We start from the raw sequence: 15,660 nt of genomic DNA on the forward strand, positions 1-15,660 counted from the left end.
GGAATGCCTCCCCCCCCCCTCCTCAAAAAATCCAAAGTGTACCTAAAACCGTTCAGAAAACAGGAGTACAGGATTTTTTTTTTTTTTTTCCCATTTTTTAGCACGTGAACTAAGGCATCAGGAAAAGAAATTAGACAATAGCGAAAGCAGATTCAAGGAGGGAAAATGAGGAAATGTCCTCCCCCCCCCGAATCCCATACATACCTAAAACAGAGAGATTTAACATTTTTCTATTTATAGAACTTGAACTTGAAGAAAAGATCCAGGAAAAGCGATTAGAAAATAGCAGAAGCGGATCCACCGCAGGTGAACTGTAAGAACGCTCACCTCCCCCCAAAACATCATGTGTACCTAAAAATTTTATAACAGAGAGCAGGAAAATTCTGCTTTATAGAACTTGAACTTGAAAATAGGCTCCAGGAAAAGCGATCAGGCAAATAGCAGAGGCGGATCCAGGCCCGGATCTTCGTACCCGCAGACATCGCTGTGCAGGGGGCCCCACCTCTTTAAGAGGCCCAACGTCCCAAAAAATTGAAAAAAAAAAAAAAAAAACTAGCACTAAGACTTATTAACGTTGCAAATATACACTGTTGGCCTCTGGTGAGAGGCAATACAGATTTTGCCCCTCAGGCTCATACAGGCTCAAAATTTATACATCCGGGCCTGGGCGGACTCGTGGAGGGGAACTGGAGGAATGGTTCCCTCCCCCTAAAATCTCACGTGTACCTCAAAAATTTCACAAGAGAGTACAGCAAAATTCTTCTGTTATATAGAACTTGAACTTGAAGAAAGGCGCAGGGAAAAGCGAAGAGAGAATTGCAAAAGCGGATCCAAGGAGGGGAACTGGGGAATGTTCTCCTCTACCGTCAAAAAAAAAATAAATAAATAAATAAATAAATAAATAAATAAAATAAAATGAAATAAAATAAAATAAAATAAATAAACAAATAAAAATAAAATAAAACAAGTGATGTTAAAACTGTTCAGAAAATAAAGTACAGGATTTTTTTTCTTCTGATTTTTAGAACTTGACGAAAGCTCCAGGAAAAGCGATCAAACAATAGCAAAAGCGGATCCACGGAGGGGAACTGGATGAATATTCCCCTCCCCCCAAAATCTCATGTGTACCTAAAAAGTTTTAGAACAAGAGAGCAGGAAAATTCTGTTTTATACAACTTGCACTTGAAAAAAAGGCTCCAGGAAAGCGATCAGACAAATAGCAGAGGCGGATTCATAGAGGGGGACTGGGGGAATGTTTTCCCTCCAAAAATACCACGTATACCTAAAAACTTTTAGAACAGAACAGAGTGCGGGAAAATTCTTTTGTTTTATTGAACTTGAACTTGAAGAAAGACGCAGTGAAAAGCGAGGAGAGAATTGCAAAAGCGGAGTCGAAGAGGGGAACTGGGAAATGTCCTTTTCCAAAACACAAAATCCCAAGTAAACCAAAACCTGTTCTGAAAATAGGGTAAGGTAAAACCACCAGTAGTTGGCACTTTAAAGATTAATTTTTTTATATTTCTTAACATAGATTGGAAGGAATTTATCTTAGGAGAAACTTTTAATAAGTGATAGCTGTACGAATTAGTCCCCTATTATAATGCAACAAAAAAATTAGATTTTATTTGAATGCACATTTTTTTAAATAAAAAAAGACATTGGGTTTTGGAGTTGACAATAAACTGAAACAAGAACATCTAATTGTTGACACACTTTATTTTGAATAGTGGATACATGCTTTGATATAGAAAAACAGGAATTGCTTAATAAATGAATTCGTGCCTACTTGTGTGAATATAAGAATCACACTGCCGGATCTAGGCAGCTGCAAGCCAATACCCTTGACTTACCTTTTGTACATAGTCGATACACTTTGCCCTCCCCCCCCCCCAGTTGCCCGGCCGGATAGCAACTTCTAAGAGGAAGCAAATTTACACTATTTCTGTTGTGTTTTCGTTGAACCTCGATATAAAATTTCAAGGAAGGGGGTGGGGTAAGGATGACAGGATTTATTTTTTGCTCCGGTTCTGAAAAATTGAAGATCCGGCATACAGGAATGTAAAGATTGTAAGAGTAAAATATAAAAATTAAATGCTTCCGTCATAGGTTATAAGTTATGCTAAGTTATAGGACTATGAGAAGTTCACATAAAAATTCGATTACGGGGACTGAGTAAATATTTTTCATCGTACTAAAAGGCTCATCGAAATGGCACGATACAGCTTCTCAGTAGTAGTTCAATTTATCCACTATAGGGCCATTTTCAGTCTTCCAAATTTTTACAATTGCTTTTTGCATCTGTTTTTCAGTAATCTTTCAAAATAAGTCTTTTTGAACACAAAACTGTTTACGCTGTCTTTTGTAGTCATTTGGTGTAGAGTTGGTTATAAAATTTAAAGCTTCTGCAATTCAGTGGCGCAACCAGAGGGGGTGCGGGGAGGGGAGCACAGGACCCGTGCCCTGTGCCCTTCACCCCAAAATGCTGATTAGAATGTTTCTTAAAAACATTTCTTATAATTAAAGAGAATAATAGAACGAACCTTGGAAAAACGAAGTAATAAATTGAAAAAAAAGAATGTCGCGAAAAAAATCTAAATTTCTTTTGAAAAGAACCTTGAAATAAAATTTTTCAATCGTGGTGGTTTATTTATCAGTTAATTACATCCCCTCCAATTTTTTTCTTTACCCTAGTAGGTCTAAAAATAAGAAAGTCTTCATAATGCTACGCTTTGGAAGCTACCTTTTCCCCACCGAAACCTTTGAAGAATGTCTCAAATCTCGTTTTCAGGGCTTGAATTTCGAAAATATTCCTGGGGAGAACTACCAAACACCTCGCATTCTAAAAACATCAAGAATCGTTTGCTATCGAGAATATTGCTTTTTTGGAGCTTGAAATTTGAAAAATTACCGAAACTCTAACGTTACTAAATACAGTCTACAGTCACGTTTTTAAGAAGTCCATTACTAAAAATTTCCGAACAAGGGCCCGAATGCTCTAGTAGGAAATCTAATACTGAAAAAATTAGAATTTCGAAAAATTTAAGGGGGAGAGCATTTAAATCCTTCGTCACTGAATATCGTTTAAAAACTTCGTTTCCTAGGATTTCAATTTCGAAAAATTTTTTTGCGAAGAGCCCCAGAACCCCACCGCTCGTTAACATCAAAGTCTGTACCTGCGTTTTAGGAACTTCAACTTCGAAAGATTGGGCGGAGGGCTGATCGATTTAGATCTATTCTACAAAAAATTCGGTCCGGGGCAGCACCCAAAAGTCTCGTCTTTTACCTTACCGTCAAGAAATATCGCCTATAATCGCGTTTTTAAAACTTTAATTTCTATAAATTTCCCCAGAAAACCCCTCGAACCTTTCCTCCCCGTAACATCATCATAGACCGTCTAAAACTACGTTCTTAGGGCTATAATTTCAAAAAAATTTCGGGGGAGAACCGCCGGACCCCCCGTTATCAGTTGTCGAAAATTTTAGGATTCAAATCTATAATTACAACAATAAAAATACAAAAATGAACAACACAGTTTTTAATTTTTTTTCTGAGAACTATACTTGCAGAATATGTGAAGGAAAAAAAAAATGTTTATAAGAAGCGTTAAGATGCAGAAGATAAGTTGTAAAACTCAATTTTCATAGTAACTTTTTTGATAAGTAATTTCATATCCCCCCCTCCCCATAAACATAAATGTTTATGGGGAGGGGTTACAATAACAGTTCCCCTCTCAAATTCATAGTCTGGATCCGCCTCTGACCTTATGCAATACGGCACAGCATATTTTGCTTATTAGGGGGTCTTGCCCCATCAATTTTCAGTGTTAAAAATTAAAAATTGATTAAAAAAGGATTTTTTTATAGAATGGAATGATTCACTTCACGGGAGTAAAAACTAAAAATTCCAAATAAATGAACTTTTCTCATCATATTTCTTAAGAATAGAACTTTTAAATGGAGAAGGGGAAAGTGCTGTAGCCATCCGTCCCGTCTTTTGATGTCATTTTCCACATTTTAGAAGTTATTATGCCAGTAATATTAAAAGACAATAATCTAGCCCAATTTTACAAAAAAAAAAAAAAAAAAATCATCCTCAGGGACTACGCTCCTTAACCCCCTCACTTCTTTTGACCTACTACTTTTTTATGAAGCAGCAAAAAACATACAACAATCCCCACAAATTAGTTATTAGGGGCCCGTTTGATTTTGAACTGGGGTGCTCAACATTTATAGATCCGGACCTGCATGAAAATATACAATTTAAGCAGAATGTAAACAGAAATTTTCGAAAGAATTCCCAATTTATTCATTACCAGAAATCCATAACGTTATCTAAAATTCAATTCAATCCGATTTCAGGCTCACGTAAAATTAAACAACCATCACACGAAGAGCAGCGGCAAATCACCCCTCCAGTATTAGGGCTTGTTCTGTGGAAAATAGGAATTAGCTGATTTCCTGTTGTATAGCTGTGTTTGGTGACTGCCATTTCACAAAATTAAATGACGCTCGACATACAAGGACTTGGGGAAACGGCCTTTGGGATAAATTTTTGAATTAAAAATTGCAGGTAATAGCAGTTTTTTTTAAACCAGCGGTAGATTAACTGTAACTTCAAGTTGTGACTCTAGACGTGGCCCGGCATATGAAAGATGGCGGCACCCAGTGCGAAAGCAAACACGAGAGTTTCTTCTCAAATTTCTGTCTGGCATTCTTTAGGAGGGGCCAGTTTATTAAAATTTACAATTTTAGCTTTAGCGTGGGTGCTAGCTTTTAGCTCAAGACTCTTTGCAGTGATCCGTTTTGAAAGTATCATACATGAGTTCGACCCATGGTTAGTAGTTTCGGTTTGTTTAATTTTTGTTATTTCTGGGGGAAAATAAATGTATATTGTGTAAAAATCAATTTTTTTGACAGTAATGTGTTGTTCCGAAACCGTTGTTTTCTTAATTCTTGTGTCTTTTCTGTTCTCTACATGATTTGTTTTGTAATATTCCTTCTGAACTGAAGTAATATCAGTAACCAAATTTGCTTTCAATGTTGAATTTTTGGTTGATTTTACGCTGTTGCATTAATTAGTAAAAAAGATAAATGGAGAAAAGATTTAATTCTTATGTATGTATTATTTCCGATATTCATTTATTTACATTGTAATTATTATTTACACAACATTTTGACTTGGAGAATAATTCTCCATTAATTATTGAAGTTGTCCTCCCCATTTTTTTATGTAGTTTTTAAAACTTATCTGATGCTATCAGTATTCAAGATTTTCCCCCAAGTCCAACAAATTGGAGTCCAACCAACAACCCAAGTCCAAGTCCAACAAGATTGTTCCCCAAGTTAGAGGGGGGGGGGTCACGAAGGGGAAATTGAACTCTCCCCCCCCCTTTTCCGCAGCTTTGAGAAATTAAGGTACTTACTTAAATGTGGTTTTGGTTATTTTTTGGTATAATTGGCATTGGGTATACACCCACCAACATTCCCCCTTGGAAAACATCAGAATGACGGGCCTTATTGTACCCTCTACCTTATGGTTCTTACTTACAGCCATAGGATGATTTAAGGCATCACACTTCTCCAATTGGAAAACACAAAGAACACTCTGAATTTTATTTTACGAAATAGCTTTTGGATTTGTCTCAATGCTCATTTAAAGTTGTCGTGTTTGACATTTTCTTGCATTTAAAGTATTTCCTTTGGTTTGATGGCTAATGATTGTTGCCGTTGGCCTGCCCATAGTTAGAGTGCACCGATTCATCCCATTTTCTAAAGTAACAGAATTTAATAACTGAATGTTTTGACGAACAGTCGTTGGGGAGTATTATTCTAGCATTTTCTTTCCAACTGAATTATGCACATTTTTCGTTAATATTAAATATAAGTATTTGATGTTTGCATGACCCCAATTAGTGGATGTTTCAAAATATCGTTGTATATTAAAAACATACATGGTATCAAAACATTGACCAAATATCATCAATGTTTTGAAACATCAAGTTTGTTACACATAACACTAGTAACATCTAGCAAGTAATTTTATGACAAGAATGAATAAATGGCATTGTCTATTTATTAATTTGTAATTGAAGCACGTGAGCTGTCAAATCAACTTCAGTAGAAATTTAAATTATATTTTCTGATGAATTAAAAGTTTATGCTGTCAAGTATTGCAAAAAGGTTCTGTATTTCTAAAAGTTTTCATTCTGCATTCATTTGAGTATCTTTTTAGATTCGTACTAAATGTCATCCTCAAAGAACAATCATTCGTAACTCGGGGCTTCCCCCTCCCCCCTCACTATTCTAAACAACAGCCCCCCAAGGCAGAATACTACTGAATTTGAGACTTACGTCGCAGAACAGATGCCAGAACTGCAGAACAATTCTATTCAAATTAGGGGGAACCTGGACAAATTTTCTGCAGAAATTCAGCAAATTTTCTATAAATATCTTCGGACCAATTATAAGACTGAGTACTGAAGAAATAAATAAAATGCTCCTTTCATACTCCAGAATGAAACAGATTTTAATTTTGGAGTCGCGATTTTTAAAAATACAATCGGACCCCGATTTAACAAATCTCTTTTTAACGAATTTCGCGATTTAGCGAACTTTTCTTTTCCTCCAACTAAAATAAAGACAAAAACCCATATTTATCGAATATTAAACAACGAATTAACGAATTATTTTAACAGCCCCAAAAAAACTACTTTTTTAATTTAAGTTAGGAAATGTTGGATTGTTTTCCAGTTGACTAAACTCATATTGTCCGAAGCAGAAAAAGTCTCGGAATCAGCCATTTTTGACGGGCGAAGGGGAAATCAAAGAATAGCGATTCTGATGCAGAAAGCGATAATGAAACTCCCATTAAGAGTTGAAAGTCTACACTTTCTAATTATGGATATTTTTGCGCAGTTGCTTATTAGCGCTTTTAGATAAGCTAAGTGTAATTTTTAAATTTTTTTTTCACACCCCGATATTATGAATAATCCCAAATAACGCATAAAAGTTTCGGTCCCGATGAAATCTTTAAACCGGGGTCCAACTGTAGTCATGTTTCTCTGTATAATTATGTTTTTCATTAATGGTTAAATTTTATAATGTTCTGAAGGCAAATTTATAAGGTATGAATTTATCTTGCAGAACAATTGTGGTTTATTGCTTTTACGTTGCAGAACATCATAAAGTACTCTGCTTCGGGGCAACAGCCAACAGCACCCACATTGGCGCAATGCCACTGCGGCTGGTGAAGTTATTATTTAGAGGGGGTGTAACAGAGCATAGTGGCTTGCCCGGGATGTGCTGAATCCAATGGTACTGGTATTAACCTTGTAGACCTTCAGAATCAGGAGACATAGGGTCATATCACACACACACACGTAGACAAATATACACAGGTTTTGATAATAGACATTTTAAATGTATTATACATGCAATGATCAAAAAGTAAATTATCAATGCAATCGGAAATGTACGTACAGGGCGGTCATTCCAAACTCGTCAGCTTGCGAGATCGAGATTCTCGCTCACGTGATTGGTTGTGGACCTAGCTTGCGGTTAGGTTCGAGTAGATTAGACTTCTAGTTTGTGGCATTTCTACATCACAACCAATCACGTCGGCTAGGTTCGAGTAGATTAGACTACTAGTTTGTGGCATTTCTAAATCACAACCAATCACGTCGGCTAGGTTCGAGTAGATTAGACTACTAGTTTGTGGCATTTCTACATCACAACCAATCACGTGAGCGAGAATCTCGATCTCGCAAGCTGACGAGCTTGAAATGACCCTCCAGGTGTATCCCTCGTATAACACGGTTAATTCGTTCCGTGCCGTTTCAAAATCGTGTTATACAAGACCTTTTTAGTTTTAGTTTTTTATTTATTTTTTAAATTTAATGAATCATTTATGTATCATAAATCATATTAATATGTTTTGTGTTATATCAAAACCATGTTTTGTGTTATATAGAAACTGTTAACGAAACTTTGAAATAATGTGAATCGAGGAATGTGTACCGTCTTATATCGAAACCAAGTCTTAAGGTACAAATTTTATAACAGCTGATATTTCGACTCGATAGAACATACAAATGAAAACTAGCAACCAGAACATATAACCGCCCTCTAATCTAAAATTAAGAGTCGTTATAACTGATACAACTTAATTATTCTACATACCTCAAATTAAAACTATTATGTACAACAAGAAAAACCTTTTTCAACTTTCTGTACTAAGTACAAAAGGCATTCTATCGAAAAAAAATCTGAGCTTTTCTGCAGCAATAAAGTTCGTCTGAGCAACAACAATAAAACAAAATAAAAAATAAAATATTTAAATAGAAATGTTAGAATACAAATTGAAATCTAGGGCTCATTTAAAAGAAAGGCTATAAGAGTTTTAATAACATTTTATTGATTTTAATTTGTAAAAGCAATACTTAACAAAAATTGGGAATCGGGAAAACAAACCCTTCATAAAAGTAATGTTCGCTAAAATGAAATGTTTTCGCATACAAATATAAAAATCTCAAATTCCCCCTCTTACAAATAATGCGTACATTCTTTTCTTTTTTTTAATTTGTGAAATATTTATTACCGAAAAGAATTCGGTGAAAAACATCTTTATTGATCATATGTGAATGTTTTAAACTTATAGGCTTTTAATAGTTTTTTTTATTTTTTAATGCTGAATTTTAGAGTTTATAATTTTGCTCGCACAGTGGTATTTGTCGACAAACTGTTGGCAAGACAGCGGAAAAAATTTGACAAAACCGGCAAATATGGTCACAACTGGAAAATTGCTGGATTTTTCAAAAATGTACAAAAGAACAATATACTTTTGTGCACAATCCAATTGAGACTTAAAACAAAGCAGACAATTAAAATTCAATTATGTTTTTCATCCTAACATTTCTTTGATGATTAAAATAATTTTAAGTAATATTCGAGCAAAATTTGAAAAACGTTAGAAATATACATAAAACATAAAATGTGTTAGATATAAAGAACTTCAATTAAGTATGAATCAGCTTGAACTATTTTATGTGTAATTTTAATCTACAATATTATGAGTTTTTCTTTTTGATATTTGTGTTACGTATTAACAGGGGCATGTAGGGGGAGGATAACACCTGTTGGCCCGGGCCTGAGATTTTCAAAATGAGGGGGGAAGTATATGTAGAGACGTAGGGGTAAGCAATATGGAGGGAGGTGGAGGCGTAAAAGTCATTTGTGATGGGCTCCAAAATTTCTGCGCACAAACAGCTTCCAATCGCATCCCACACGTGTTTCATTGGTGATGGATAAAGAGGGTACAGTGGCCACAGAAGCATCTGAGGACCTAGTAGAGCATGTTAGGAGATACGAGCACTGTGTGGTTGGGCGTTATTGTGCTGAAAAATGCATTGGGCACTCCTTGAAGGTAAGGGATTGCCACCGGCCGCAGCACATTCTGCATATACTGTTCTGCCATCATAGTGCCTTGAATATCAACTAGAGGTTATGTGCAATAGCGCCTCAAACCATGATGCTGCGTTGTCTAGAGGTGGGCGCTCCACAGTTTCTGTTATATTAGACCTGTTTCCATGTCGTCTCCAGTGATAATCACTGGAGAAATAGGAACAGGATTCATCTGAGAATATGACATTATGCCATTTAGTCATCCAAGTCGATTTAGCACAGCACCATTCCAAGCGTTGACGATTTTGCTTGGAGGTCAGCGGCAATCTTCTTAATGGACGCCGCGAGTGCAGGCTGCTTGCAACCAATCTACGGGAAATTGTTCTGGTCGATATGGGAACATCCAGAGTGTCTTGCTCATGCGTCAGAATGGAGGTTCATGTGGCTTGCTTGACTGCCATCGATTGTTGGCGGATGTGTCGATCTATGCATGCTGACGTCACTCTGGCTAGCCCTCGGTTCGAAAATATCCAATATTTTTATACATGGATGCCCCCTCAAACTTCCCATATTTCCTTGCTCTAACCATCTTTGCCATAGGAGATGCACCATGGATGCATCCATGCTGGTATCAGTCTGTGAATTGAGGTAAGGACCAACCTGCCCTTCTCGGCCCAATCACCATACCCCTTGTAAAATCATCTGTCTGCTGGAAGTGCCCCTGTTAATGGAGGCCTGTCATTCCCCTCCGTTTAACGTATCCTTCTAGACAAAAACGACATTTCTTTAATGAATCGTCTGGCAGAAAAATTGGCACGAATATTGCCCATTCTACAAGTTTCTTCTTTTATCTTACTTCATATGCGTTGGAGAGCTGTGCATTTCACATCATTTGCATAACTCAGTGACGTGCGTCCAGGGTTTGAAAATATTCGATATTTTGATACATGGATGCCTCAGTTTCCAAATCGATTAACTCCACTTTTGAAAAAAATCCTTATTTCTGCTTTAATAGTGCTTAAATCAATGCTTAGAACGTGAATTTATATTAAAGTTTTGGTTCAGTACATTTCTGATCCTGCGATGACCGAAAATGTAACACAAGTGACTATTCACTCCTATGGATAACACTTATCTTCTTCATCACTTTTCTCGACTTTTTGTTTTATGGAGTTAATCGATTTGTCAAGTAAAGCATCCATATATCGGATATTTTGATATGTATCCGATGTTTTCAATCAGCTCAAACTAAAGTCTTGAATGTAGTAATCTTAAATGTAGCAAATTGCTCTTTATTTTCTTGTACTGTCATTACAACATGTCGACTTAAAATTAAAGCTTCTTTCATTATTTATACCTAATATTTCATTTAACATTTTTATCGATTTTAGTGGAGTTGATTTGGCATTAGTTGTTTTACTTATTTTTCTTCTGTTAGCTGCTTTTACACAGAAAAAGTGATTCAGAAATAAAAAATATACATTAGTTGGTGCTCAATCATAAGACATTTTCTTTTTTTCTGACCGATGTTTAATATTTTTTAGGCACTTTTAATATTAATTAAAATTGTTACATTACTAATAATTTTATTAATATAAAATACAAAAAGGAATATTAATTACTTTGTTATATTAATGATGTATTAATACATCATAAAAATATGGTACATTACTTTTGGGTTAATTTTAATAATAAATGAACAATATTACTATGATTCATATACTTTTTATCCAGTCAATGCTCTTTAGACCGACCTCCTATTACTGACACCCTTCAGTTGCAGCGTCCAATCCGAACTGAATATAACGCCCAAAATTAAGTTTCTTTTCTTTTTTTTTCGTTATCCTGAGGTCTAACTATTCGAAAACTAATATTTAAACATTTTATATTTTTTAATTCAAAATATTTCAGATAAATATAATTACAGGTAGGGTGAAAGAAAAAATAAATGATGAAAATCGTACACAAAGAGCAGACGTTACGAATTAGATTTTTTATAAAAAGTCCGGGAAGTGGAAAGCTTGTATAATATCTATGTAATAGGAGAAAATATATAGCCTTAAGTTCTCCTGGGTGTGCCTTATTTTGTTCTGATTATAAGCAAATCTTGGAACAAATCTCAAAAAAAAAAAAAACCCCGTAATATCCAATTGTTTAAATAACTGATTTTCAATGTATTTTGTCATTAAACGTATTACCTTTAAGTTATGGATGTAATTTATGAATAGTATTTCAGCATAAAATTTAAAACGAGAAAGAAACACGTAAAATATTTTTTTAATATAGTTATTTTATTATTTTGTTAGTTTTTTGATTATCTTTCGAGACAAAGCATAACTTTGAAAAACTCTTCCTACATTAAAAAAAAAAACTAAATAACATGCAATACATTATAATGACCTCTCATTACATTGACCAATTTCGTGTGGACCACAGAGGTCTTTATAACGAGCGTTGACTGTATTGAAAATACCGTAGTTGGAAAAATAAATATCGAAAATATCATATTTTCAAAAGAAATATCCGATATAAATCATGATATATATCGGCGAACCCTGCGTGCATCTACCCTGAAATTGCCGTAAATTTCTGACCAAGCCTTCTTGGTGTTGCATTTTCAATGTCAAACAGTGCATAGTTTTATAATTATCAGATTCAAGATAAAATTGCTAAAAATGAAGACGGCTGCATTCGATGGCCGGAAATAAAGCACATCCATTTTTGCCGTGACAATTTTTATTCTTTTTTTCCTCCCTAACAAATATATGCCAAACCTACCAAATATTTAAAGTGCTTCTTTATTGTTTCTTCTAAGTAGAGACGTACCGAGTACTCGGTAACTACTCGGTACTCGGCCTACTCGGCCAATTTGCCGAGTACTCGGTACTCGGCCAATACCGAGTAGTTGCAAAAAATTGAATATTGTCCAAGGCAGATACTAAAATTTATAGAAAAAGAGCTAACACTATATTCTGCAAACATTTACAATTAAAATTTATAAGTCAAATTTTAAATTTTGAGAATAATGAAGTTTGTAATGCTTCAATGGAATAAATCTTTATTTTAATGTCCCCAAAGTTGATAAAAATTATTTATGTAAAATTATGCAAAAAAAAAAAGTATAGAAAATATGGAATTTTTATGTTAAAAATGGATTTTTGTTACAAACAAAATTAATTATGAAAAATTATGAAAATACCTTTGCTTAAAAAATAAAAGGAAATAAAACAACATTAAAAGCACAGTGCAGGAACACTGCAGACATGTGTTTTGGCATTGCAAGGAATTCCTTTTTCAATGCACAACATGGGAGCTCGTGGATTTAAAGGCATCCGACAAAAGTCAGATTTTTTTGTCGAATGTCTTAACATTCTTTAGCTCACATGTTATGCACTGAAAAAGACGTTCCTTGTAACGGGGGGGGGGGGGGGGGGGGGGGGAGGGGGAGCAGAAACACATGTCTGCAGTGTTCCTGCACATTTGTTGTATTAAAATTATTTATGTTTTGCAGACTAAAACTATAATTGATTGGTATAAATTTATTTTAGTTCCAACTTGATTAATCATACCTTTTATTTATTTATTTTTAATTTTAAAAATAATTTTTTTGTAAAATTTTTGACACAAACAAAATTGTTTATATAATGCGTAAATTGAATTTCAGCAGGAATTTAGTTTTAAAACTATTATATGGACAAGGAGGTCTATACTACTATTCCAATAAGTTCAAAATTCATCACATGTGTGTCGGTGGTTCTTCATAAAACATAATTGGTACTTGGTAACTCGGCCGAGTAGTAAAAGGCCGAGTAGTAAAAGGCCGAGTACTCGGTACTCGGCTACTCGGCGAAAGTGCTACTCGGTACGTCTCTACTTCTAAGTTTGAATTGCGTTACTATTTATTATTAAGTTTAATAAACTATCAGAAAACTATGGGATAGCAATAGTCTAAAATATTCCGCAGCTGATCAGTTTTCTACTGTACTCTCCTTCCTAGCTAATATTCCTCACCGAACAGTGAGCTATAATAGGAAGTGGAGAGAGAACTTCTCACCCTTCAGCAATGAAGCGTGTGGTCTGCTTTTCGTACGAGTAATGGAAAACATTTTGCATTATAAAATATACTGTTCAATGGGAAAAGGTTGCTTCTTTTGCTACCTGGACTTACAAGTGAAGGATCCAAAAAGTGCACAGTAAAAAGCTCAGCACGCCACAAGGAAACCTGGGGAAAAACAGGAAAATATGGGAAATGCAAAAATTAAAAAAAAAAAAAAAATGTCAAATGCAGGAAATTTTGAAGATTTCTTTAAGTTCCTTTTTTTTTCAGTTGAAGTTGTAAAAGTGGGCTAAATATATAAAATATTAAAATAATAATAATAGAAGTTAAAGTAACACAAAATAAAAAAATGGGAATTTTACTTTATTTGTTTTTAGTTTAAGTGAAAATTAAATATGTCATAAAAGTAAAAACTATTTATTGTTTATTTGACGTGCATCTTGAATTATATGATAATTTAATTTTGAGCATGAAATTAGTGATCAACATTTATTATTCTGTTTAACTTTTGCATTTATATCTTTTAAGGGCCAAGTAATGTGTGGTAAAGAGAAGTTTTTTTTTTTAACCCGTAACAGGGGAAGTGCAGTCTCACGGTCTGCTTAAAAGTTAATCCTACCACCCCTATTCTGTTTTTAGTCCAATTGAAAGGTTTTCCCAATAGCTTTTTGTTTTGTGTCCTTGAACACATCCCCTTGCTTATCAGTATCTTTTGGGGAGTGCGTCTAGTTTAAATTTCAGTGCATTCTTTAGGAGCGGTCTGTGAGACCTCCCTTTCAGTATTACAATTTTCGGCAGTAGTAGACATGACTCTTTACCTTAGCACCGCAGAGATGGATTTATTTATCTTATCCGCGTTATGCGGAAGAGATGCAATTATATTCTGTATGATGTCAAGAGTTGTGTAAAGTGTTCGCAAACGTTGCGGGATGAATGTTCTAGGGATAATGAGGGTTGTATTATTCTCAGAAATACGGCAATATATATAACAAATACAAATACAAATACAAATGTGACGACCAGCAACAGGCTCTGGGCCCAGCTAGGCTGGTCCTAGTCAATTAATTAGACCCCAATGAAGATCAATGGCCCTCTTAAAGCTATCCACCCCCTTGCTCATTACCGTCTCTTCCGGTAAGCTATTCCAAGTGCCCACGACCCTGCTAAAGTAGTAGTTTTTCCTGATTTCCAAGTTAGCCTGAGATTTAAATAGCTTAAAACAATGACCCCTTGTCCTGCTTTCCCCACAAAAATTTAATCCATTTACATCTTTCATTTTGATAAATTTAAATAACTGAATCATGTCCCCTCTGACTCTCCTTTGCTCCAGGCTATACATGTTAAGCCTATTAAGTCTGGTATCATAATCTAAATCTGAGAGTCCCCTTACTAATTTAGTTACCCTTCTTTGAACCCTTTCCAATACAAAAATATCTTTCTTCAGATAAGGCGACCAAAACTGAACAGCGTACTCCAAATGAGGTCTTACTAAACTCCTATATAAAGGCAGAAGAACTTTCTTAGATTTGTTTGAAATAGATCTATTGATAAACCCAAGCATTCTGTTGGCTTTGTTACTAGCAATACTGCACTGTTGACTAAACTTGAAGTCCTGATTTATTAAGATACCTAGATCCATAACATTTTCTGCCTGATTTATGACTGAACCCTGTAAATTATATCTCATACACTTATTTCCATGACCTAAGTGTAGCACTTGACATTTCCCTACATTAACTGCCATACCCCATTTATCTGCCCACTTCGTAATATGATTTAAATCCTCTTGAAGCTGATTTACTTGTTCTTCATTTTCGACAATCCCCATAACTTTTACATCATCAGCAAAACAATTCATGCTTCCAGAAATATTTTCATTGATGTCATTCATAAATATAATAAACAAAAGAGGCCCTAAAACTGATCCCTGAGGAACCCCACTTAAAACATCACTCCAATTAGAATGATTTCCTCTCACAACTACTCTTTGCTTCCTACCAGTGAGCCAATTTCTAACCCAAAGTAAAGTTTTTCCTCCTATTCCTATGTCAGCTAACTTGCTGAGAAGAGCAACATGCGGTACCTTGTCAAAAGCTTTTTGAAAATCAATATAAACAACATCCACACATTTTTTGTTATCTAAAGCTGAGGTAACCTTGTCGTAGAAATGCAATAAATTAGTAGTACAGGATTTACCTTTCCTGA

At 34.9% G+C, this 15,660-nt stretch overlaps 1 protein-coding gene across 1 annotated transcript in view; it reads left to right on the forward strand.

Annotated features, from left to right (window-relative positions):
* The first annotated feature begins 4,641 nt into the window (after nt 1–4,641).
* LOC129218568 (dolichyl-diphosphooligosaccharide--protein glycosyltransferase subunit STT3B-like) overlaps nt 4,642–15,660 on the forward strand; it is a 76,671-nt gene continuing 65,652 nt past the window's right edge. The window contains exon 1 of the mRNA XM_054852878.1: nt 4,642–4,833. Within this exon, the coding sequence (XP_054708853.1) occupies nt 4,652–4,833 (182 nt within the window). The 5' untranslated portion in view covers nt 4,642–4,651. The remainder of the gene's footprint in view (nt 4,834–15,660) is intronic.

Source organism: Uloborus diversus, chromosome 3, assembly GCF_026930045.1.
Source record: "Uloborus diversus isolate 005 chromosome 3, Udiv.v.3.1, whole genome shotgun sequence".
NCBI classification, from domain to species: Eukaryota; Metazoa; Arthropoda; class Arachnida; order Araneae; family Uloboridae; genus Uloborus; species Uloborus diversus.